Below are 24,969 nucleotides of genomic sequence, written 5' to 3'. Positions count from 1 at the left end.
ACTGATAAGTTCAAAAACCTGAGAACGAATTACAGTGGGCAGCTGGTTTAAAAATAAACAACTTTTTGTTGAAGTCGTGTTCAAGATGTTGCTGTATTACAGAATGCTACTGGTATGGTGCATCTGCATCTTGCTATCAGAAACATTTCAGCAGATAATTTTGGACAAGTTGTAGTTTTCTCAGTATTTCAATGTTTTGCTGTGGTGAATATTGGCACACTAGTATGAAGAAGTATTTTAAAATATTTTCCTGTGGAAAAATAATGAGTATATTATTGCTGATCTTCTTTCAGAGAGAATTTGCACAGAAAGAAACAATGAAACAAAAACAGATAGATGAAATAAGAGACAAGAAAACTGGATTAGAAAGAACCATTGACCTGAAATCAGACATACAAAATAAGAAACAAGCAGAGCTGAAGAATGTCAAATGTGAATTGCAGCAGTTGGAGGGGTTTTCAGACAGGATTAGCGAGTTGGATGAGGAGATTGGCGAGATGGTAAGTTAGTGTATAATTGAAGAAATTATAGAAGCTTGAAGGTTTTATTGTGGCTTTATTGTTAAAAAAATACACCAAAACCCATAACCCCCCTTGATGTTTACTCTTTCAGATGTGTTTCTGCCCTTTTAATACCCTGTATGCTTTGTCCAGGTAGTGCACCCTTTGGGGCAGGGTCTGTTCACTGCCTTGTTTTTTGTACAGTCCACACATAGAATGTGCTGCTTCTGTTTTGTGAGTTGTAAACTAGGCAATAGCACAGCTGCCAAGTAGGAGATTAGTTACTCTCAAATTACTGGGATTGAAAGTTGCATTCTATGTACTTTGGAGATAACTGTGTGAGTTGGTTGTAAGTCTTTTATCTGGTGAAGTAAAGTTACAAGCATTTTATGTTCCAGCTGAACAGCTACTTATGCCTTTGTGGCCAAATATTTTATGTTTGCTAGCAGTATATGAATTGGGCCTGACAGTGTTTTTTCTAGACTCCTCACTAGGGTAATTCCAAATTTAATATAGAGTAGATACTAAAATACAGAAAATCAAACTAAGTATGAGTGAGATTCTGGTAAACGCATGAGCAACTGGAGGCTGTGCAGCATTCCAGGACCGCATGCAATAATTTTTAGTAGCTTTTCTTGCCCCACATCAGTCATAGCCTTTGTCATTCTGTATTTAATTTTTACACATCTTGTGTCATTGCCAGAAAAGCTACTTCCTGGAGAAGCTGCAAAAGGCATCCAAGGAGAACATAAAACTTCCACAACATGGTTTTCAAAACTTTAAACCTAGGCATAAGCCTAGGTTTAGGCAGAAAACGCATCTTTGGGCCAAGGCTGAATCCAAGAAAAAGCCGTGGTGGAAGCCATGTTGTGGCAGTTTTGTGTTCCCCTAGGGATGCCTTTTTCATCTGCAGTGTGCCTGGATCTCTGGGCTTTGTGGTTTTCAAAACCCTAACCCTAGGTGTAACCCTAACCCTAGGCATAACCCTAAATCTAGGCAGTAAAGGCCGTCTGGGTCTAATGCTGGTTCCTACGAAGAAGCCATGGAAGAAGCCATGTTGTGGCAGTTTTGTGTTTCCCTGGGATGCCTTTTTCATCTGCCGTGTGCCTGGATCTCTGGGATTTGTGGTTTTCAAAACCCTAACCCTAGGTATAACCCTAACCTTAACCCTAGGCAGGAAAGGCAGCCTTAGTCTTAGGCTGCTTCCAGTGAAAGAGCCGTGGAGGAAGCCACGTTGTGGCAGTTTTGTGTTCCCCTAGGGATGCCTTTTTCAGCTGCAGTGTGCCTGCATCTCTGGGCTTTGTGGTTTTCAAAACCCTAACCCTAGGTGTAACCCTAACCCTAGGCAGGGCAGGAAATCAGGCTAGGGTTAGGGCAGGTGCCAAGGAGAAAGCCCTCGAGGAGGCCAGGTTGTGGCAGTTTTGCGATGCCCCTGGGATGCCCTTTGCAGCTGCAGTGTGCCCGGAGCTCTGGGCCTTTTAGTTTGCGGAACCCTAACCCTAGGCGTAACCCTAACCCTAACCCTAGGCAGGGCAGGAAATCAGGCTAGGGTTAGGGCAGGTGCCAAGGAGAAAGCCCTCGAGGAGGCCAGGTTGTGGCAGTTTTGCGATGCCCCTGGGATGCCCTTTGCAGCTGCAGTGTGCCCGGAGCTCTGGGCCTTTTAGTTTGCGGAACCCTAACCCTAGGCGTAACCCTAACCCTAGGCAGGGCAGGAAATCAGGCTAGGGTTAGGGCAGGTGCCAAGGAGAAAGCCCTCGAGGAGGCCAGGTTGTGGCAGTTTTGCGATGCCCCTGGGATGCCCTTTGCAGCTGCAGTGTGCCCGGAGCTCTGGGCCTTTTAGTTTGCGGAACCCTAACCCTAGGCGTAACCCTAACCCTAGGCAGGGCAGGAAATCAGGCTAGGGTTAGGGCAGGTGCCAGGTAGAAAGCCCTCGAGGAGGCCAGGTTGTGGCAGTTTTGCGATGCCCCTGGGATGCCCTTTGCAGCTGCAGTGTGCCCGGAGCTCTGGGCCTTTTAGTTTGCGGAACCCTATAACCCTAGGCGTAACCCTAACCCTAACCCTAGGCAGGGCAGGAAATCAGGCTAGGGTTAGGGCAGGTGCCAAGGAGAAAGCCCTCGAGGAGGCCAGGTTGTGGCAGTTTTGCGATGCCCCTGGGATGCCCTTTGCAGCTGCAGTGTGCCCGGAGCTCTGGGCCTTTTAGTTTGCGGAACCCTAACCCTAGGCGTAACCCTAACCCTAACCCTAACCCTAGGCAGGGCAGGAAATCAGGCTAGGGTTAGGGCAGGTGCCAAGGAGAAAGCCCTCGAGGAGGCCAGGTTGTGGCAGTTTTGCGATGCCCCTGGGATGCCCTTTGCAGCTGCAGTGTGCCCGGAGCTCTGGGCCTTTTAGTTTGCGGAACCCTAACCCTAGGCGTAACCCTAACCCTAGGCAGGGCAGGAAATCAGGCTAGGGTTAGGGCAGGTGCCAAGGAGAAAGCCCTCGAGGAGGCCAGGTTGTGGCAGTTTTGCGATGCCCCTGGGATGCCCTTTGCAGCTGCAGTGTGCCCGGAGCTCTGGGCCTTTTAGTTTGCGGAACCCTATAACCCTAGGCGTAACCCTAACCCTAACCCTAGGCAGGGCAGGAAATCAGGCTAGGGTTAGGGCAGGTGCCAAGGAGAAAGCCCTCGAGGAGGCCAGGTTGTGGCAGTTTTGCGATGCCCCTGGGATGCCCTTTGCAGCTGCAGTGTGCCCGGAGCTCTGGGCCTTTTAGTTTGCGGAACCCTATAACCCTAGTCGTAACCCTAACCCTAACCCTAGGCAGGGCAGGAAATCAGGCTAGGGTTAGGGCAGGTGCCAAGGAGAAAGCCCTCGAGGAGGCCAGGTTGTGGCAGTTTTGCGATGCCCCTGGGATGCCCTTTGCAGCTGCAGTGTGCCCGGAGCTCTGGGCCTTTTAGTTTGCGGAACCCTATAACCCTAGGCGTAACCCTAACCCTAACCCTAGGCAGGGCAGGAAATCAGGCTAGGGTTAGGGCAGGTGCCAAGGAGAAAGCCCTGGAGGAGGCCAGGTTGTGGCAGTTTTGCGATGCCCCTGGGATGCCCTTTGCAGCTGCAGTGTGCCCGGAGCTCTGGGCCTTTTAGTTTGCGGAACCCTATAACCCTAGGCGTAACCCTAACCCTAACCCTAGGCAGGGCAGGAAATCAGGCTAGGGTTAGGGCAGGTGCCAAGGAGAAAGCCCTCGAGGAGGCCAGGTTGTGGCAGTTTTGCGATGCCCCTGGGATGCCCTTTGCAGCTGCAGTGTGCCCAGAGCTCTGGGCCTTTTAGTTTGCGGAACCCTATAACCCTAGGCGTAACCCTAACCCTAACCCTAGGCAGGGCAGGAAATCAGGCTAGGGTTAGGGCAGGTGCCAAGGAGAAAGCCCTGGAGGAGGCCAGGTTGTGGCAGTTTTGCGATGCCCCTGGGATGCCCTTTGCAGCTGCAGTGTGCCCAGAGCTCTGGGCCTTTTAGTTTGCGGAACCCTAACCCTAGGCGTAACCCTAACCCTAGGCAGGGCAGGAAATCAGGCTAGGGTTAGGGCAGGTGCCAAGGAGAAAGCCCTCGAGGAGGCCAGGTTGTGGCAGTTTTGCGATGCCCCTGGGATGCCCTTTGCAGCTGCAGTGTGCCCGGAGCTCTGGGCCTTTTAGTTTGCGGAACCGTATAACCCTAGGCGTAACCCTAACCCTAACCCTAGGCAGGGCAGGAAATCAGGCTAGGGTTAGGGCAGGTGCCAAGGAGAAAGCCCTCGAGGAGGCCAGGTTGTGGCAGTTTTGCGATGCCCCTGGGATGCCCTTTGCAGCTGCAGTGTGCCCGGAGCTCTGGGCCTTTTAGTTTGCGGAACCCTAACCCTAACCCTAACCCTAACCCTAGGCAGGGCAGGAAATCAGGCTAGGGTTAGGGCAGGTGCCAAGGAGAAAGCCCTCGAGGAGGCCAGGTTGTGGCAGTTTTGCGATGCCCCTGGGATGCCCTTTGCAGCTGCAGTGTGCCTGGAGCTCTGGGCCTTTTAGTTTGCGGAACCCTAACCCTAGGCGTAACCCTAACCCTAACCCTAACCCTAGGCAGGGCAGGAAATCAGGCTAGGGTTAGGGCAGGTGCCAAGGAGAAAGCCCTCGAGGAGGCCAGGTTGTGGCAGTTTTGCGATGCCCCTGGGATGCCCTTTGCAGCTGCAGTGTGCCCGGAGCTCTGGGCCTTTTAGTTTGCGGAACCCTATAACCCTAGTCGTAACCCTAACCCTAACCCTAGGCAGGGCAGGAAATCAGGCTAGGGTTAGGGCAGGTGCCAAGGAGAAAGCCCTCGAGGAGGCCAGGTTGTGGCAGTTTTGCGATGCCCCTGGGATGCCCTTTGCAGCTGCAGTGTGCCCGGAGCTCTGGGCCTTTTAGTTTGCGGAACCCTATAACCCTAGTCGTAACCCTAACCCTAACCCTAGGCAGGGCAGGAAATCAGGCTAGGGTTAGGGCAGGTGCCAAGGAGAAAGCCCTCGAGGAGGCCAGGTTGTGGCAGTTTTGCGATGCCCCTGGGATGCCCTTTGCAGCTGCAGTGTGCCCGGAGCTCTGGGCCTTTTAGTTTGCGGAACCCTATAACCCTAGGCGTAACCCTAACCCTAACCCTAGGCAGGGCAGGAAATCAGGCTAGGGTTAGGGCAGGTGCCAAGGAGAAAGCCCTCGAGGAGGCCAGGTTGTGGCAGTTTTGCGATGCCCCTGGGATGCCCTTTGCAGCTGCAGTGTGCCCGGAGCTCTGGGCCTTTTAGTTTGCGGAACCCTAACCCTAGGCGTAACCCTAACCCTAGGCAGGGCAGGAAATCAGGCTAGGGTTAGGGCAGGTGCCAAGGAGAAAGCCCTCGAGGAGGCCAGGTTGTGGCAGTTTTGCGATGCCCCTGGGATGCCCTTTGCAGCTGCAGTGTGCCCGGAGCTCTGGGCCTTTTAGTTTGCGGAACCCTAACCCTAGGCGTAACCCTAACCCTAACCCTAGGCAGGGCAGGAAATCAGGCTAGGGTTAGGGCAGGTGCCAAGGAGAAAGCCCTCGAGGAGGCCAGGTTGTGGCAGTTTTGCGATGCCCCTGGGATGCCCTTTGCAGCTGCAGTGTGCCCAGAGCTCTGGGCCTTTTAGTTTGCGGAACCCTAACCCTAGGCGTAACCCTAACCCTAACCCTAGGCAGGGCAGGAAATCAGGCTAGGGTTAGGGCAGGTGCCAAGGAGAAAGCCCTCGAGGAGGCCAGGTTGTGGCAGTTTTGCGATGCCCCTGGGATGCCCTTTGCAGCTGCAGTGTGCCCGGAGCTCTGGCCCTTTTAGTTTGCGGAACCCTAACCCTAGGCGTAACCCTAACCCTAACCCTAGGCAGGGCAGGAAATCAGGCTAGGGTTAGGGCAGGTGCCAAGGAGAAAGCCCTCGAGGAGGCCAGGTTGTGGCAGTTTTGCGATGCCCCTGGGATGCCCTTTGCAGCTGCAGTGTGCCCGGAGCTCTGGGCCTTTTAGTTTGCGGAACCCTAACCCTAGGCGTAACCCTAACCCTAACCCTAGGCAGGGCAGGAAATCAGGCTAGGGTTAGGGCAGGTGCCAAGGAGAAAGCCCTCGAGGAGGCCAGGTTGTGGCAGTTTTGCGATGCCCCTGGGATGCCCTTTGCAGCTGCAGTGTGCCCGGAGCTCTGGGCCTTTTAGTTTGCGGAACCCTAACCCTAGTCGTAACCCTAACCCTAACCCTAGGCAGGGCAGGAAATCAGGCTAGGGTTAGGGCAGGTGCCAAGGAGAAAGCCCTGGAGGAGGCCAGGTTGTGGCAGTTTTGCGATGCCCCTGGGATGCCCTTTGCAGCTGCAGTGTGCCCGGAGCTCTGGGCCTTTTAGTTTGCGGAACCCTATAACCCTAGGCGTAACCCTAACCCTAACCCTAACCCTAGGCAGGGCAGGAAATCAGGCTAGGGTTAGGGCAGGTGCCAAGGAGAAAGCCCTGGAGGAGGCCAGGTTGTGGCAGTTTTGCGATGCCCCTGGGATGCCCTTTGCAGCTGCAGTGTGCCCGGAGCTCTGGGCCTTTTAGTTTGCGGAACCCTAACCCTAGGCGTAACCCTAACCCTAACCCTAGGCAGGGCAGGAAATCAGGCTAGGGTTAGGGCAGGTGCCAAGGAGAAAGCCCTCGAGGAGGCCAGGTTGTGGCAGTTTTGCGATGCCCCTGGGATGCCCTTTGCAGCTGCAGTGTGCCCGGAGCTCTGGGCCTTTTAGTTTGCGGAACCCTATAACCCTAGGCGTAACCCTAACCCTAACCCTAGGCAGGGCAGGAAATCAGGCTAGGGTTAGGGCAGGTGCCAAGGAGAAAGCCCTGGAGGAGGCCAGGTTGTGGCAGTTTTGCGATGCCCCTGGGATGCCCTTTGCAGCTGCAGTGTGCCCGGAGCTCTGGGCCTTTTAGTTTGCGGAACCCTAACCCTAGGCGTAACCCTAACCCTAACCCTAACCCTAGGCAGGGCAGGAAATCAGGCTAGGGTTAGGGCAGGTGCCAAGGAGAAAGCCCTCGAGGAGGCCAGGTTGTGGCAGTTTTGCGATGCCCCTGGGATGCCCTTTGCAGCTGCAGTGTGCCCGGAGCTCTGGGCCTTTTAGTTTGCGGAACCCTAACCCTAGGCGTAACCCTAACCCTAGGCAGGGCAGGAAATCAGGCTAGGGTTAGGGCAGGTGCCAAGGAGAAAGCCCTCGAGGAGGCCAGGTTGTGGCAGTTCTGCGATGCCCCTGGGATGCCCTTTGCAGCTGCAGTGTGCCCGGAGCTCTGGGCCTTTTAGTTTGCGGAACCCTAACCCTAGGCGTAACCCTAACCCTAACCCTAGGCAGGGCAGGAAATCAGGCTAGGGTTAGGGCAGGTGCCAAGGAGAAAGCCCTGGAGGAGGCCAGGTTGTGGCAGTTTTGCGATGCCCCTGGGATGCCCTTTGCAGCTGCAGTGTGCCCAGAGCTCTGGGCCTTTTAGTTTGCGGAACCCTAACCCTAGGCGTAACCCTAACCCTAACCCTAGGCAGGGCAGGAAATCAGGCTAGGGTTAGGGCAGGTGCCAAGGAGAAAGCCCTCGAGGAGGCCAGGTTGTGGCAGTTTTGCGATGCCCCTGGGATGCCCTTTGCAGCTGCAGTGTGCCCGGAGCTCTGGGCCTTTTAGTTTGCGGAACCCTAACCCTAGGCGTAACCCTAACCCTAGGCAGGGCAGGAAATCAGGCTAGGGTTAGGGCAGGTGCCAAGGAGAAAGCCCTCGAGGAGGCCAGGTTGTGGCAGTTTTGCGATGCCCCTGGGATGCCCTTTGCAGCTGCAGTGTGCCCGGAGCTCTGGGCCTTTTAGTTTGCGGAACCCTAACCCTAGTCGTAACCCTAACCCTAACCCTAGGCAGGGCAGGAAATCAGGCTAGGGTTAGGGCAGGTGCCAAGGAGAAAGCCCTGGAGGAGGCCAGGTTGTGGCAGTTTTGCGATACCCCTGGGATGCCCTTTGCAGCTGCAGTGTGCCCGGAGCTCTGGGCCTTTTAGTTTGCGGAACCCTAACCCTAGGCGTAACCCTAACCCTAACCCTAGGCAGGGCAGGAAATCAGGCTAGGGTTAGGGCAGGTGCCAAGGAGAAAGCCCTCGAGGAGGCCAGGTTGTGGCAGTTTTGCGATGCCCCTGGGATGCCCTTTGCAGCTGCAGTGTGCCCAGAGCTCTGGGCCTTTTAGTTTGCGGAACCCTATAACCCTAGGCGTAACCCTAACCCTAACCCTAGGCAGGGCAGGAAATCAGGCTAGGGTTAGGGCAGGTGCCAAGGAGAAAGCCCTCGAGGAGGCCAGGTTGTGGCAGTTTTGCGATGCCCCTGGGATGCCCTTTGCAGCTGCAGTGTGCCCGGAGCTCTGGGCCTTTTAGTTTGCGGAACCCTAACCCTAGGCGTAACCCTAACCCTAACCCTAACCCTAGGCAGGGCAGGAAATCAGGCTAGGGTTAGGGCAGGTGCCAAGGAGAAAGCCCTCGAGGAGGCCAGGTTGTGGCAGTTTTGCGATGCCCCTGGGATGCCCTTTGCAGCTGCAGTGTGCCCGGAGCTCTGGGCCTTTTAGTTTGCGGAACCCTAACCCTAGGCGTAACCCTAACCCTAACCCTAACCCTAGGCAGGGCAGGAAATCAGGCTAGGGTTAGGGCAGGTGCCAAGGAGAAAGCCCTCGAGGAGGCCAGGTTGTGGCAGTTTTGCGATGCCCCTGGGATGCCCTTTGCAGCTGCAGTGTGCCCGGAGCTCTGGGCCTTTTAGTTTGCGGAACCCTAACCCTAGGCGTAACCCTAACCCTAGGCAGGGCAGGAAATCAGGCTAGGGTTAGGGCAGGTGCCAAGGAGAAAGCCCTCGAGGAGGCCAGGTTGTGGCAGTTTTGCGATGCCCCTGGGATGCCCTTTGCAGCTGCAGTGTGCCCGGAGCTCTGGGCCTTTTAGTTTGCGGAACCCTAACCCTAGGCGTAACCCTAACCCTAACCCTAACCCTAGGCAGGGCAGGAAATCAGGCTAGGGTTAGGGCAGGTGCCAAGGAGAAAGCCCTCGAGGAGGCCAGGTTGTGGCAGTTTTGCGATGCCCCTGGGATGCCCTTTGCAGCTGCAGTGTGCCCGGAGCTCTGGGCCTTTTAGTTTGCGGAACCCTATAACCCTAGTCGTAACCCTAACCCTAACCCTAGGCAGGGCAGGAAATCAGGCTAGGGTTAGGGCAGGTGCCAAGGAGAAAGCCCTCGAGGAGGCCAGGTTGTGGCAGTTTTGCGATGCCCCTGGGATGCCCTTTGCAGCTGCAGTGTGCCCGGAGCTCTGGGCCTTTTAGTTTGCGGAACCCTATAACCCTAGTCGTAACCCTAACCCTAACCCTAGGCAGGGCAGGAAATCAGGCTAGGGTTAGGGCAGGTGCCAAGGAGAAAGCCCTCGAGGAGGCCAGGTTGTGGCAGTTTTGCGATGCCCCTGGGATGCCCTTTGCAGCTGCAGTGTGCCCAGAGCTCTGGGCCTTTTAGTTTGCGGAACCCTATAACCCTAGGCGTAACCCTAACCCTAACCCTAGGCAGGGCAGGAAATCAGGCTAGGGTTAGGGCAGGTGCCAAAGAGAAAGCCCTCGAGGAGGCCAGGTTGTGGCAGTTTTGCGATGCCCCTGGGATGCCCTTTGCAGCTGCAGTGTGCCCGGAGCTCTGGGCCTTTTAGTTTGCGGAACCCTAACCCTAGGCGTAACCCTAACCCTAGGCAGGGCAGGAAATCAGGCTAGGGTTAGGGCAGGTGCCAAGGAGAAAGCCCTCGAGGAGGCCAGGTTGTGGCAGTTTTGCGATGCCCCTGGGATGCCCTTTGCAGCTGCAGTGTGCCCGGAGCTCTGGGCCTTTTAGTTTGCGGAACTATAACCCTAGGCGTAACCCTAACCCTAGGCAGGGCAGGAAATCAGGCTAGGGTTAGGGCAGGTGCCAAGGAGAAAGCCCTCGAGGAGGCCAGGTTGTGGCAGTTTTGCGATGCCCCTGGGATGCCCTTTGCAGCTGCAGTGTGCCCGGAGCTCTGGGCCTTTTAGTTTGCGGAACCCTAACCCTAGGCGTAACCCTAACCCTAACCCTAACCCTAGGCAGGGCAGGAAATCAGGCTAGGGTTAGGGCAGGTGCCAAGGAGAAAGCCCTGGAGGAGGCCAGGTTGTGGCAGTTTTGCGATGCCCCTGGGATGCCCTTTGCAGCTGCAGTGTGCCCGGAGCTCTGGGCCTTTTAGTTTGCGGAACCCTATAACCCTAGGCGTAACCCTAACCCTAACCCTAACCCTAGGCAGGGCAGGAAATCAGGCTAGGGTTAGGGCAGGTGCCAAGGAGAAAGCCCTCGAGGAGGCCAGGTTGTGGCAGTTTTGCGATGCCCCTGGGATGCCCTTTGCAGCTGCAGTGTGCCCGGAGCTCTGGGCCTTTTAGTTTGCGGAACCCTAACCCTAGGCGTAACCCTAACCCTAACCCTAGGCAGGGCAGGAAATCAGGCTAGGGTTAGGGCAGGTGCCAAGGAGAAAGCCCTCGAGGAGGCCAGGTTGTGGCAGTTTTGCGATGCCCCTGGGATGCCCTTTGCAGCTGCAGTGTGCCCGGAGCTCTGGGCCTTTTAGTTTGCGGAACCCTAACCCTAGGCGTAACCCTAACCCTAACCCTAGGCAGGGCAGGAAATCAGGCTAGGGTTAGGGCAGGTGCCAAGGAGAAAGCCCTCGAGGAGGCCAGGTTGTGGCAGTTTTGCGATGCCCCTGGGATGCCCTTTGCAGCTGCAGTGTGCCCGGAGCTCTGGGCCTTTAAGTTTGCGAAACCCTATAACCCTAGGCGTAACCCTAACCCTAACCCTAGGCAGGGCAGGAAATCAGGCTAGGGTTAGGGCAGGTGCCAAGGAGAAAGCCCTCGAGGAGGCCAGGTTGTGGCAGTTTTGCGATGCCCCTGGGATGCCCTTTGCAGCTGCAGTGTGCCCGGAGCTCTGGGCCTTTTAGTTTGCGGAACCCTATAACCCTAGGCGTAACCCTAACCCTAACCCTAGGCAGGGCAGGAAATCAGGCTAGGGTTAGGGCAGGTGCCAAGGAGAAAGCCCTCGAGGAGGCCAGGTTGTGGCAGTTTTGCGATGCCCCTGGGATGCCCTTTGCAGCTGCAGTGTGCCCGGAGCTCTGGGCCTTTTAGTTTGCGGAACCCTAACCCTAGGCGTAACCCTAACCCTAACCCTAACCCTAGGCAGGGCAGGAAATCAGGCTAGGGTTAGGGCAGGTGCCAAGGAGAAAGCCCTGGAGGAGGCCAGGTTGTGGCAGTTTTGCGATGCCCCTGGGATGCCCTTTGCAGCTGCAGTGTGCCCGGAGCTCTGGGCCTTTTAGTTTGCGGAACCCTAACCCTAGGCGTAACCCTAACCCTAGGCAGGGCAGGAAATCAGGCTAGGGTTAGGGCAGGTGCCAAGGAGAAAGCCCTCGAGGAGGCCAGGTTGTGGCAGTTTTGCGATGCCCCTGGGATGCCCTTTGCAGCTGCAGTGTGCCCGGAGCTCTGGGCCTTTTAGTTTGCGGAACCCTAACCCTAGGCGTAACCCTAACCCTAACCCTAACCCTAGGCAGGGCAGGAAATCAGGCTAGGGTTAGGGCAGGTGCCAAGGAGAAAGCCCTCGAGGAGGCCAGGTTGTGGCAGTTTTGCGATGCCCCTGGGATGCCCTTTGCAGCTGCAGTGTGCCCGGAGCTCTGGGCCTTTTAGTTTGCGGAACCCTATAACCCTAGTCGTAACCCTAACCCTAGGCAGGGCAGGAAATCAGGCTAGGGTTAGGGCAGGTGCCAAAGAGAAAGCCCTCGAGGAGGCCAGGTTGTGGCAGTTTTGCGATGCCCCTGGGATGCCCTTTGCAGCTGCAGTGTGCCCGGAGCTCTGGGCCTTTTAGTTTGCGGAACCCTAACCCTAGGCGTAACCCTAACCCTAGGCAGGGCAGGAAATCAGGCTAGGGTTAGGGCAGGTGCCAAGGAGAAAGCCCTCGAGGAGGCCAGGTTGTGGCAGTTTTGCGATGCCCCTGGGATGCCCTTTGCAGCTGCAGTGTGCCCGGAGCTCTGGGCCTTTTAGTTTGCGGAACTATAACCCTAGGCGTAACCCTAACCCTAGGCAGGGCAGGAAATCAGGCTAGGGTTAGGGCAGGTGCCAAGGAGAAAGCCCTCGAGGAGGCCAGGTTGTGGCAGTTTTGCGATGCCCCTGGGATGCCCTTTGCAGCTGCAGTGTGCCCGGAGCTCTGGGCCTTTTAGTTTGCGGAACCCTAACCCTAGGCGTAACCCTAACCCTAACCCTAACCCTAGGCAGGGCAGGAAATCAGGCTAGGGTTAGGGCAGGTGCCAAGGAGAAAGCCCTGGAGGAGGCCAGGTTGTGGCAGTTTTGCGATGCCCCTGGGATGCCCTTTGCAGCTGCAGTGTGCCCGGAGCTCTGGGCCTTTTAGTTTGCGGAACCCTAACCCTAGGCGTAACCCTAACCCTAACCCTAGGCAGGGCAGGAAATCAGGCTAGGGTTAGGGCAGGTGCCAAGGAGAAAGCCCTCGAGGAGGCCAGGTTGTGGCAGTTTTGCGATGCCCCTGGGATGCCCTTTGCAGCTGCAGTGTGCCCGGAGCTCTGGGCCTTTTAGTTTGCGGAACCCTATAACCCTAGGCGTAACCCTAACCCTAACCCTAGGCAGGGCAGGAAATCAGGCTAGGGTTAGGGCAGGTGCCAAGGAGAAAGCCCTGGAGGAGGCCAGGTTGTGGCAGTTTTGCGATGCCCCTGGGATGCCCTTTGCAGCTGCAGTGTGCCCGGAGCTCTGGGCCTTTTAGTTTGCGGAACCCTAACCCTAGGCGTAACCCTAACCCTAACCCTAACCCTAGGCAGGGCAGGAAATCAGGCTAGGGTTAGGGCAGGTGCCAAGGAGAAAGCCCTCGAGGAGGCCAGGTTGTGGCAGTTTTGCGATGCCCCTGGGATGCCCTTTGCAGCTGCAGTGTGCCCGGAGCTCTGGGCCTTTTAGTTTGCGGAACCCTAACCCTAGGCGTAACCCTAACCCTAGGCAGGGCAGGAAATCAGGCTAGGGTTAGGGCAGGTGCCAAGGAGAAAGCCCTCGAGGAGGCCAGGTTGTGGCAGTTCTGCGATGCCCCTGGGATGCCCTTTGCAGCTGCAGTGTGCCCGGAGCTCTGGGCCTTTTAGTTTGCGGAACCCTAACCCTAGGCGTAACCCTAACCCTAACCCTAGGCAGGGCAGGAAATCAGGCTAGGGTTAGGGCAGGTGCCAAGGAGAAAGCCCTGGAGGAGGCCAGGTTGTGGCAGTTTTGCGATGCCCCTGGGATGCCCTTTGCAGCTGCAGTGTGCCCAGAGCTCTGGGCCTTTTAGTTTGCGGAACCCTAACCCTAGGCGTAACCCTAACCCTAACCCTAGGCAGGGCAGGAAATCAGGCTAGGGTTAGGGCAGGTGCCAAGGAGAAAGCCCTCGAGGAGGCCAGGTTGTGGCAGTTTTGCGATGCCCCTGGGATGCCCTTTGCAGCTGCAGTGTGCCCGGAGCTCTGGGCCTTTTAGTTTGCGGAACCCTAACCCTAGGCGTAACCCTAACCCTAGGCAGGGCAGGAAATCAGGCTAGGGTTAGGGCAGGTGCCAAGGAGAAAGCCCTCGAGGAGGCCAGGTTGTGGCAGTTTTGCGATGCCCCTGGGATGCCCTTTGCAGCTGCAGTGTGCCCGGAGCTCTGGGCCTTTTAGTTTGCGGAACCCTAACCCTAGTCGTAACCCTAACCCTAACCCTAGGCAGGGCAGGAAATCAGGCTAGGGTTAGGGCAGGTGCCAAGGAGAAAGCCCTGGAGGAGGCCAGGTTGTGGCAGTTTTGCGATACCCCTGGGATGCCCTTTGCAGCTGCAGTGTGCCCGGAGCTCTGGGCCTTTTAGTTTGCGGAACCCTAACCCTAGGCGTAACCCTAACCCTAACCCTAGGCAGGGCAGGAAATCAGGCTAGGGTTAGGGCAGGTGCCAAGGAGAAAGCCCTCGAGGAGGCCAGGTTGTGGCAGTTTTGCGATGCCCCTGGGATGCCCTTTGCAGCTGCAGTGTGCCCAGAGCTCTGGGCCTTTTAGTTTGCGGAACCCTATAACCCTAGGCGTAACCCTAACCCTAACCCTAGGCAGGGCAGGAAATCAGGCTAGGGTTAGGGCAGGTGCCAAGGAGAAAGCCCTCGAGGAGGCCAGGTTGTGGCAGTTTTGCGATGCCCCTGGGATGCCCTTTGCAGCTGCAGTGTGCCCGGAGCTCTGGGCCTTTTAGTTTGCGGAACCCTAACCCTAGGCGTAACCCTAACCCTAACCCTAACCCTAGGCAGGGCAGGAAATCAGGCTAGGGTTAGGGCAGGTGCCAAGGAGAAAGCCCTCGAGGAGGCCAGGTTGTGGCAGTTTTGCGATGCCCCTGGGATGCCCTTTGCAGCTGCAGTGTGCCCGGAGCTCTGGGCCTTTTAGTTTGCGGAACCCTAACCCTAGGCGTAACCCTAACCCTAACCCTAACCCTAGGCAGGGCAGGAAATCAGGCTAGGGTTAGGGCAGGTGCCAAGGAGAAAGCCCTCGAGGAGGCCAGGTTGTGGCAGTTTTGCGATGCCCCTGGGATGCCCTTTGCAGCTGCAGTGTGCCCGGAGCTCTGGGCCTTTTAGTTTGCGGAACCCTAACCCTAGGCGTAACCCTAACCCTAGGCAGGGCAGGAAATCAGGCTAGGGTTAGGGCAGGTGCCAAGGAGAAAGCCCTCGAGGAGGCCAGGTTGTGGCAGTTTTGCGATGCCCCTGGGATGCCCTTTGCAGCTGCAGTGTGCCCGGAGCTCTGGGCCTTTTAGTTTGCGGAACCCTAACCCTAGGCGTAACCCTAACCCTAACCCTAACCCTAGGCAGGGCAGGAAATCAGGCTAGGGTTAGGGCAGGTGCCAAGGAGAAAGCCCTCGAGGAGGCCAGGTTGTGGCAGTTTTGCGATGCCCCTGGGATGCCCTTTGCAGCTGCAGTGTGCCCGGAGCTCTGGGCCTTTTAGTTTGCGGAACCCTATAACCCTAGTCGTAACCCTAACCCTAACCCTAGGCAGGGCAGGAAATCAGGCTAGGGTTAGGGCAGGTGCCAAGGAGAAAGCCCTCGAGGAGGCCAGGTTGTGGCAGTTTTGCGATGCCCCTGGGATGCCCTTTGCAGCTGCAGTGTGCCCGGAGCTCTGGGCCTTTTAGTTTGCGGAACCCTATAACCCTAGTCGTAACCCTAACCCTAACCCTAGGCAGGGCAGGAAATCAGGCTAGGGTTAGGGCAGGTGCCAAGGAGAAAGCCCTCGAGGAGGCCAGGTTGTGGCAGTTTTGCGATGCCCCTGGGATGCCCTTTGCAGCTGCAGTGTGCCCAGAGCTCTGGGCCTTTTAGTTTGCGGAACCCTATAACCCTAGGCGTAACCCTAACCCTAACCCTAGGCAGGGCAGGAAATCAGGCTAGGGTTAGGGCAGGTGCCAAAGAGAAAGCCCTCGAGGAGGCCAGGTTGTGGCAGTTTTGCGATGCCCCTGGGATGCCCTTTGCAGCTGCAGTGTGCCCGGAGCTCTGGGCCTTTTAGTTTGCGGAACCCTAACCCTAGGCGTAACCCTAACCCTAGGCAGGGCAGGAAATCAGGCTAGGGTTAGGGCAGGTGCCAAGGAGAAAGCCCTCGAGGAGGCCAGGTTGTGGCAGTTTTGCGATGCCCCTGGGATGCCCTTTGCAGCTGCAGTGTGCCCGGAGCTCTGGGCCTTTTAGTTTGCGGAACTATAACCCTAGGCGTAACCCTAACCCTAGGCAGGGCAGGAAATCAGGCTAGGGTTAGGGCAGGTGCCAAGGAGAAAGCCCTCGAGGAGGCCAGGTTGTGGCAGTTTTGCGATGCCCCTGGGATGCCCTTTGCAGCTGCAGTGTGCCCGGAGCTCTGGGCCTTTTAGTTTGCGGAACCCTAACCCTAGGCGTAACCCTAACCCTAACCCTAACCCTAGGCAGGGCAGGAAATCAGGCTAGGGTTAGGGCAGGTGCCAAGGAGAAAGCCCTGGAGGAGGCCAGGTTGTGGCAGTTTTGCGATGCCCCTGGGATGCCCTTTGCAGCTGCAGTGTGCCCGGAGCTCTGGGCCTTTTAGTTTGCGGAACCCTATAACCCTAGGCGTAACCCTAACCCTAACCCTAACCCTAGGCAGGGCAGGAAATCAGGCTAGGGTTAGGGCAGGTGCCAAGGAGAAAGCCCTCGAGGAGGCCAGGTTGTGGCAGTTTTGCGATGCCCCTGGGATGCCCTTTGCAGCTGCAGTGTGCCCGGAGCTCTGGGCCTTTTAGTTTGCGGAACCCTAACCCTAGGCGTAACCCTAACCCTAACCCTAGGCAGGGCAGGAAATCAGGCTAGGGTTAGGGCAGGTGCCAAGGAGAAAGCCCTCGAGGAGGCCAGGTTGTGGCAGTTTTGCGATGCCCCTGGGATGCCCTTTGCAGCTGCAGTGTGCCCGGAGCTCTGGGCCTTTTAGTTTGCGGAACCCTAACCCTAGGCGTAACCCTAACCCTAACCCTAGGCAGGGCAGGAAATCAGGCTAGGGTTAGGGCAGGTGCCAAGGAGAAAGCCCTCGAGGAGGCCAGGTTGTGGCAGTTTTGCGATGCCCCTGGGATGCCCTTTGCAGCTGCAGTGTGCCCGGAGCTCTGGGCCTTTAAGTTTGCGGAACCCTATAACCCTAGGCGTAACCCTAACCCTAACCCTAGGCAGGGCAGGAAATCAGGCTAGGGTTAGGGCAGGTGCCAAGGAGAAAGCCCTCGAGGAGGCCAGGTTGTGGCAGTTTTGCGATGCCCCTGGGATGCCCTTTGCAGCTGCAGTGTGCCCGGAGCTCTGGGCCTTTTAGTTTGCGGAACCCTATAACCCTAGGCGTAACCCTAACCCTAACCCTAGGCAGGGCAGGAAATCAGGCTAGGGTTAGGGCAGGTGCCAAGGAGAAAGCCCTCGAGGAGGCCAGGTTGTGGCAGTTTTGCGATGCCCCTGGGATGCCCTTTGCAGCTGCAGTGTGCCCGGAGCTCTGGGCCTTTTAGTTTGCGGAACCCTAACCCTAGGCGTAACCCTAACCCTAACCCTAACCCTAGGCAGGGCAGGAAATCAGGCTAGGGTTAGGGCAGGTGCCAAGGAGAAAGCCCTGGAGGAGGCCAGGTTGTGGCAGTTTTGCGATGCCCCTGGGATGCCCTTTGCAGCTGCAGTGTGCCCGGAGCTCTGGGCCTTTTAGTTTGCGGAACCCTAACCCTAGGCGTAACCCTAACCCTAGGCAGGGCAGGAAATCAGGCTAGGGTTAGGGCAGGTGCCAAGGAGAAAGCCCTCGAGGAGGCCAGGTTGTGGCAGTTTTGCGATGCCCCTGGGATGCCCTTTGCAGCTGCAGTGTGCCCGGAGCTCTGGGCCTTTTAGTTTGCGGAACCCTAACCCTAGGCGTAACCCTAACCCTAACCCTAACCCTAGGCAGGGCAGGAAATCAGGCTAGGGTTAGGGCAGGTGCCAAGGAGAAAGCCCTCGAGGAGGCCAGGTTGTGGCAGTTTTGCGATGCCCCTGGGATGCCCTTTGCAGCTGCAGTGTGCCCGGAGCTCTGGGCCTTTTAGTTTGCGGAACCCTATAACCCTAGTCGTAACCCTAACCCTAGGCAGGGCAGGAAATCAGGCTAGGGTTAGGGCAGGTGCCAAGGAGAAAGCCCTCGAGGAGGCCAGGTTGTGGCAGTTTTGCGATGCCCCTGGGATGCCCTTTGCAGCTGCAGTGTGCCCAGAGCTCTGGGCCTTTTAGTTTGCGGAACCCTATAACCCTAGTCGTAACCCTAACCCTAACCCTAGGCAGGGCAGGAAATCAGGCTAGGGTTAGGGCAGGTGCCAAAGAGAAAGCCCTCGAGGAGGCCAGGTTGTGGCAGTTTTGCGATGCCCCTGGGATGCCCTTTGCAGCTGCAGTGTGCCCGGAGCTCTGGGCCTTTTAGTTTGCGGAACCCTAACCCTAGGCGTAACCCTAACCCTAGGCAGGGCAGGAAATCAGGCTAGGGTTAGGGCAGGTGCCAAGGAGAAAGCCCTCGAGGAGGCCAGGTTGTGGCAGTTTTGCGATGCCCCTGGGATGCCCTTTGCAGCTGCAGTGTGCCCGGAGCTCTGGGCCTTTTAGTTTGCGGAACTATAACCCTAGGCGTAACCCTAACCCTAGGCAGGGCAGGAAATCAGGCTAGGGTTAGGGCAGGTGCCAAGGAGAAAGCCCTCGAGGAGGCCAGGTTGTGGCAGTTTTGCGATGCCCCTGGGATGCCCTTTGCAGCTGCAGTGTGCCCGGAGCTCTGGGCCTTTTAGTTTGCGGAACCCTAACCCTAGGCGTAACCCTAACCCTAACCCTAACCCTAGGCAGGGCAGGAAATCAGGCTAGGGTTAGGGCAGGTGCCAAGGAGAAAGCCCTGGAGGAGGCCAGGTTGTGGCAGTTTTGCGATGCCCCTGGGATGCCCTTTGCAGCTGCAGTGTGCCCGGAGCTCTGGGCCTTTTAGTTTGCGAAACCCTAACCCTAGGCGTAACCCTAACCCTAACCCTAGGCAGGGCAGGAAATCAGGCTAGGGTTAGGGCAGGTGCCAAGGAGAAAGCCCTCGAGGAGGCCAGGTTGTGGCAGTTTTGCGATGCCCCTGGGATGCCCTTTGCAGCTGCAGTGTGCCCGGAGCTCTGGGCCTTTTAGTTTGCGGAACCCTATAACCCTAGGCGTAACCCTAACCCTAACCCTAACCCTAGGCAGGGCAGGAAATCAGGCTAGGGTTAGGGCAGGTGCCAAGGAGAAAGCCCTGGAGGAGGCCAGGTTGTGGCAGTTTTACGATACCCCTGGGATGCCCTTTGCAGCTGCAGTGTGCCCGGAGCTCTGGGCCTTTTAGTTTGCGGAACCCTAACCCTAGGCGTAACCCTAACCCTAACCCTAGGCAGGGCAGGAAATCAGGCTAGGGTTAGGGCAGGTGCCAAGGAGAAAGCCCTCGAGGAGGCCAGGTTGTGGCAGTTTTGCGATGCCCCTGGGATGCCCTTTGCAGCTGCAGTGTGCCCAGAGCTCTGGGCCTTTTAGTTTGCGGAACCCTATAACCCTAGGCGTAACCCTAACCCTAACCCTAGGCAGGGCAGGAAATCAGGCTAGGGTTAGGGCAGGTGCCAAGGAGAAAGCCCTCGAGGAGGCCAGGTTGTGGCAGTTTTGCGATGCCCCTGGGATGCCCTTTGCAGCTGCAGTGTGCCCGGAGCTCTGGGCCTTTTAGTTTGCGGAACCCTAACCCTAGGCGTAACCCTAACCCTAACCCTAACCCTAGGCAGGGCAGGAAATCAGGCTAGGGTTAGGGCAGGTGCCAAGGAGAAAGCCCTGGAGGAGGCCAGGTTGTGGCAGTTTTGCGATGCCCCTGGGATGCCCTTTGCAGCTGCAGTGTGCCCGGAGCTCTGGGCCTTTTAGTTTGCGGAACCCTAACCCTAGGCGTAACCCTAACCCTAACCCTAACCCTAGGCAGGGCAGGAAATCAGGCTAGGGTTAGGGCAGGTGCCAAGGAGAAAGCCCTCGAGGAGGCCAGGTTGTGGCAGTTTTGCGATGCCCCTGGGATGCCCTTTGCAGCTGCAGTGTGCCCGGAGCTCTGGGCCTTTTAGTTTGCGGAACCCTAACCCTAGGCGTAACCCTAACCCTAACCCTAACCCTAGGCAGGGCAGGAAATCAGGCTAGGGTTAGGGCAGGTGCCAAGGAGAAAGCCCTCGAGGAGGCCAGGTTGTGGCAGTTTTGCGATGCCCCTGGGATGCCCTTTGCAGCTGCAGTGTGCCCGGAGCTCTGGGCCTTTTAGTTTGCGGAACCCTATAACCCTAGTCGTAACCCTAACCCTAACCCTAGGCAGGGCAGGAAATCAGGCTAGGGTTAGGGCAGGTGCCAAGGAGAAAGCCCTCGAGGAGGCCAGGTTGTGGCAGTTTTGCGATGCCCCTGGGATGCCCTTTGCAGCTGCAGTGTGCCCAGAGCTCTGGGCCTTTTAGTTTGCGGAACCCTAACCCTAGGCGTAACCCTAACCGTAACCCTAGGCAGGGCAGGAAATCAGGCTAGGGTTAGGGCAGGTGCCAAGGAGAAAGCCCTCGAGGAGGCCAGGTTGTGGCAGTTTTGCGATGCCCCTGGGATGCCCTTTGCAGCTGCAGTGTGCCCGGAGCTCTGGGCCTTTTAGTTTGCGGAACCCTAACCCTAGGCGTAACCCTAACCCTAGGCAGGGCAGGAAATCAGGCTAGGGGTAGGGCAGGTGCCAAGGAGAAAGCCCTCGAGGAGGCCAGGTTGTGGCAGTTTTGCGATGCCCCTGGGATGCCCTTTGCAGCTGCAGTGTGCCCGGAGCTCTGGGCCTTTTAGTTTGCGGAACCCTAACCCTAGGCGTAACCCTAACCCTAACCCTAGGCAGGGCAGGAAATCAGGCTAGGGTTAGGGCAGGTGCCAAGGAGAAAGCCCTGGAGGAGGCCAGGTTGTGGCAGTTTTGCGATGCCCCTGGGATGCCCTTTGCAGCTGCAGTGTGCCCGGAGCTCTGGGCCTTTTAGTTTGCGGAACCCTAACCCTAGGCGTAACCCTAACCCTAACCCTAACCCTAGGCAGGGCAGGAAATCAGGCTAGGGTTAGGGCAGGTGCCAAGGAGAAAGCCCTCGAGGAGGCCAGGTTGTGGCAGTTTTGCGATGCCCCTGGGATGCCCTTTGCAGCTGCAGTGTGCCTGGAGCTCTGGGCCTTTTAGTTTGCGGAACCCTAACCCTAGGCGTAACCCTAACCCTAGGCAGGGCAGGAAATCAGGCTAGGGTTAGGGCAGGTGCCAAGGAGAAAGCCCTCGAGGAGGCCAGGTTGTGGCAGTTTTGCGATGCCCCTGGGATGCCCTTTGCAGCTGCAGTGTGCCCGGAGCTCTGGGCCTTTTAGTTTGCGGAACCCTATAACCCTAGGCGTAACCCTAACCCTAACCCTAGGCAGGGCAGGAAATCAGGCTAGGGTTAGGGCAGGTGCCAAGGAGAAAGCCCTGGAGGAGGCCAGGTTGTGGCAGTTTTGCGATGCCCCTGGGATGCCCTTTGCAGCTGCAGTGTGCCCGGAGCTCTGGGCCTTTTAGTTTGCGGAACCCTAACCCTAGGCGTAACCCTAACCCTAACCCCAGGCAGGGCAGGAAATCAGGCTAGGGTTAGGGCAGGTGCCAAGGAGAAAGCCCTCGAGGAGGCCAGGTTGTGGCAGTTTTGCGATGCCCCTGGGATGCCCTTTGCAGCTGCAGTGTGCCCAGAGCTCTGGGCCTTTTAGTTTGCGGAACCCTATAACCCTAGGCGTAACCCTAACCCTAACCCTAGGCAGGGCAGGAAATCAGGCTAGGGTTAGGGCAGGTGCCAAGGAGAAAGCCCTCGAGGAGGCCAGGTTGTGGCAGTTTTGCGATGCCCCTGGGATGCCCTTTGCAGCTGCAGTGTGCCCGGAGCTCTGGGCCTTTTAGTTTGCGGAACCCTAACCCTAGGCGTAACCCTAACCCTAACCCTAACCCTAGGCAGGGCAGGAAATCAGGCTAGGGTTAGGGCAGGTGCCAAGGAGAAAGCCCTGGAGGAGGCCAGGTTGTGGCAGTTTTGCGATGCCCCTGGGATGCCCTTTGCAGCTGCAGTGTGCCCGGAGCTCTGGGCCTTTTAGTTTGCGGAACCCTAACCCTAGGCGTAACCCTAACCCTAACCCTAACCCTAGGCAGGGCAGGAAATCAGGCTAGGGTTAGGGCAGGTGCCAAGGAGAAAGCCCTGGAGGAGGCCAGGTTGTGGCAGTTTTGCGATGCCCCTGGGATGCCCTTTGCAGCTGCAGTGTGCCCGGAGCTCTGGGCCTTTTAGTTTGCGGAACCCTAACCCTAGGCGTAACCCTAACCCTAGGCAGGGCAGGAAATCAGGCTAGGGTTAGGGCAGGTGCCAAGGAGAAAGCCCTGGAGGAGGCCAGGTTGTGGCAGTTTTGCGATGCCCCTGGGATGCCCTTTGCAGCTGCAGTGTGCCCGGAGCTCTGGGCCTTTTAGTTTGCGGAACCCTAACCCTAGGCGTAACCCTAACCCTAACCCTAACCCTAGGCAGGGCAGGAAATCAGGCTAGGGTTAGGGCAGGTGCCAAGGAGAAAGCCCTCGAGGAGGCCAGGTTGTGGCAGTTTTGCGATGCCCCTGGGATGCCCTTTGCAGCTGCAGTGTGCCCAGAGCTCTGGGCCTTTTAGTTTGCAGAACCCTATAACCCTAGGCGTAACCCTAACCCTAACCCTAGGCAGGGCAGGAAATCAGGCTAGGGTTAGGGCAGGTGCCAAGGAGAAAGCCCTGGAGGAGGCCAGGTTGTGGCAGTTTTGCGATGCCCCTGGGATGCCCTTTGCAGCTGCAGTGTGCCCGGAGCTCTGGGCCTTTTAGTTTGCGGAACCCTAACCCTAGGCGTAACCCTAACCCTAGGCAGGGCAGGAAATCAGGCTAGGGTTAGGGCAGGTGCCAAGGAGAAAGCCCTGGAGGAGGCCAGGTTGTGGCAGTTTTGCGATGCCCCTGGGATGCCCTTTGCAGCTGCAGTGTGCCCGGAGCTCTGGGCCTTTTAGTTTGCGGAACCCTAACGCTAGGCGTAACCCTAACCCTAACCCTAGGCAGGGCAGGAAATCAGGCTAGGGTTAGGGCAGGTGCCAAGGAGAAAGCCCTCGAGGAGGCCAGGTTGTGGCAGTTTTGCGATGCCCCTGGGATGCCCTTTGCAGCTGCAGTGTGCCCGGAGCTCTGGGCCTTTTAGTTTGCGGAACCCTAACCCTAGGCGTAACCCTAACCCTAGGCAGGGCAGGAAATCAGGCTAGGGTTAGGGCAGGTGCCAAGGAGAAAGCCCTCGAGGAGGCCAGGTTGTGGCAGTTTTGCGATGCCCCTGGGATGCCCTTTGCAGCTGCAGTGTGCCCGGAGCTCTGGGCCTTTTAGTTTGCGGAACCCTAACCCTAGGCGTAACCCTAACCCTAGGCAGGGCAGGAAATCAGGCTAGGGTTAGGGCAGGTGCCAAGGAGAAAGCCCTCGAGGAGGCCAGGTTGTGGCAGTTTTGCGATGCCCCTGGGATGCCCTTTGCAGCTGCAGTGTGCCCGGAGCTCTGGGCCTTTTAGTTTGCGGAACCCTAACCCTAGGCGTAACCCTAACCCTAACCCTAGGCAGGGCAGGAAATCAGGCTAGGGTTAGGGCAGGTGCCAAGGAGAAAGCCCTCGAGGAGGCCAGGTTGTGGCAGTTTTGCGATGCCCCTGGGATGCCCTTTGCAGCTGCAGTGTGCCCGGAGCTCTGGGCCTTTTAGTTTGCAGAACCCTATAACCCTAGGCGTAACCCTAACCCTAGGCAGGGCAGGAAATCAGGCTAGGGTTAGGGCAGGTGCCAAGGAGAAAGCCCTCGAGGAGGCCAGGTTGTGGCAGTTTTGCGATGCCCCTGGGATGCCCTTTGCAGCTGCAGTGTGCCCAGAGCTCTGGGCCTTTTAGTTTGCGGAACCCTAACCCTAGGCGTAACCCTAACCCTAACCCTAGGCAGGGCAGGAAATCAGGCTAGGGTTAGGGCAGGTGCCAAGGAGAAAGCCCTCGAGGAGGCCAGGTTGTGGCAGTTTTGCGATGCCCCTGGGATGCCCTTTGCAGCTGCAGTGTGCCCGGAGCTCTGGGCCTTTTAGTTTGCGGAACCCTAACCCTAGGCGTAACCCTAACCCTAGGCAGGGCAGGAAATCAGGCTAGGGTTAGGGCAGGTGCCAAGGAGAAAGCCCTCGAGGAGGCCAGGTTGTGGCAGTTTTGCGATGCCCCTGGGATGCCCTTTGCAGCTGCAGTGTGCCCGGAGCTCTGGGCCTTTTAGTTTGCGGAACCGTATAACCCTAGGCGTAACCCTAACCCTAACCCTAGGCAGGGCAGGAAATCAGGCTAGGGTTAGGGCAGGTGCCAAGGAGAAAGCCCTCGAGGAGGCCAGGTTGTGGCAGTTTTGCGATGCCCCTGGGATGCCCTTTGCAGCTGCAGTGTGCCCGGAGCTCTGGGCCTTTTAGTTTGCGGAACCCTATAACCCTAGGCGTAACCCTAACCCTAACCCTAGGCAGGGCAGGAAATCAGGCTAGGGTTAGGGCAGGTGCCAAGGAGAAAGCCCTCGAGGAGGCCAGGTTGTGGCAGTTTTGCGATGCCCCTGGGATGCCCTTTGCAGCTGCAGTGTGCCCGGAGCTCTGGGCCTTTTAGTTTGCGGAACCCTAACCCTAGGCGTAACCCTAACCCTAACCCTAACCCTAGGCAGGGCAGGAAATCAGGCTAGGGTTAGGGCAGGTGCCAAGGAGAAAGCCCTGGAGGAGGCCAGGTTGTGGCAGTTTTGCGATGCCCCTGGGATGCCCTTTGCAGCTGCAGTGTGCCCGGAGCTCTGGGCCTTTTAGTTTGCGGAACCCTAACCCTAGGCGTAACCCTAACCCTAACCCTAACCCTAGGCAGGGCAGGAAATCAGGCTAGGGTTAGGGCAGGTGCCAAGGAGAAAGCCCTCGAGGAGGCCAGGTTGTGGCAGTTTTGCGATGCCCCTGGGATGCCCTTTGCAGCTGCAGTGTGCCCGGAGCTCTGGGCCTTTTAGTTTGCGGAACCCTAACCCTAGGCGTAACCCTAACCCTAACCCTAACCCTAGGCAGGGCAGGAAATCAGGCTAGGGTTAGGGCAGGTGCCAAGGAGAAAGCCCTCGAGGAGGCCAGGTTGTGGCAGTTTTGCGATGCCCCTGGGATGCCCTTTGCAGCTGCAGTGTGCCCGGAGCTCTGGGCCTTTTAGTTTGCGGAACCCTATAACCCTAGGCGTAACCCTAACCGTAACCCTAGGCAGGGCAGGAAATCAGGCTAGGGTTAGGGCAGGTGCCAAGAAGAAAGCCCTGGAGGAGGCCAGGTTGTGGCAGTTTTGCGATGCCCCTGGGATGCCCTTTGCAGCTGCAGTGTGCCCGGAGCTCTGGGCCTTTTAGTTTCCGGAACCCTATAACCCTAGGCGTAACCCTAACCCTAACCCTAGGCAGGGCAGGAAATCAGGCTAGGGTTAGGGCAGGTGCCAAGGAGAAAGCCCTCGAGGAGGCCAGGTTGTGGCAGTTTTGCGATGCCCCTGGGATGCCCTTTGCAGCTGCA

General features: G+C 57.6%; 1 protein-coding gene across 1 annotated transcript in view; it reads left to right on the top strand.

Annotated features, from left to right (window-relative positions):
- RAD50 (RAD50 double strand break repair protein) overlaps window positions 1-24,969 on the top strand; it is a 125,400-nt gene that overhangs the window by 5,777 nt on the left and 94,654 nt on the right. Inside the window, exon 10 of the mRNA XM_084215880.1 lies at window positions 294-500. Within this exon, the coding sequence (XP_084072006.1) occupies window positions 294-500 (207 nt within the window). The remainder of the gene's footprint in view (window positions 1-293; window positions 501-24,969) is intronic.

The sequence above is a fragment of the Fringilla coelebs genome, assembly GCF_963513975.1.
Source record: "Fringilla coelebs genome assembly, chromosome: 15".
Lineage (NCBI taxonomy): Eukaryota > Metazoa > Chordata > Aves > Passeriformes > Fringillidae > Fringilla > Fringilla coelebs.
The sequence above is the reverse complement of the archived record's forward strand: the minus strand, read 5'-3'. Positions and strand labels throughout refer to the sequence as shown.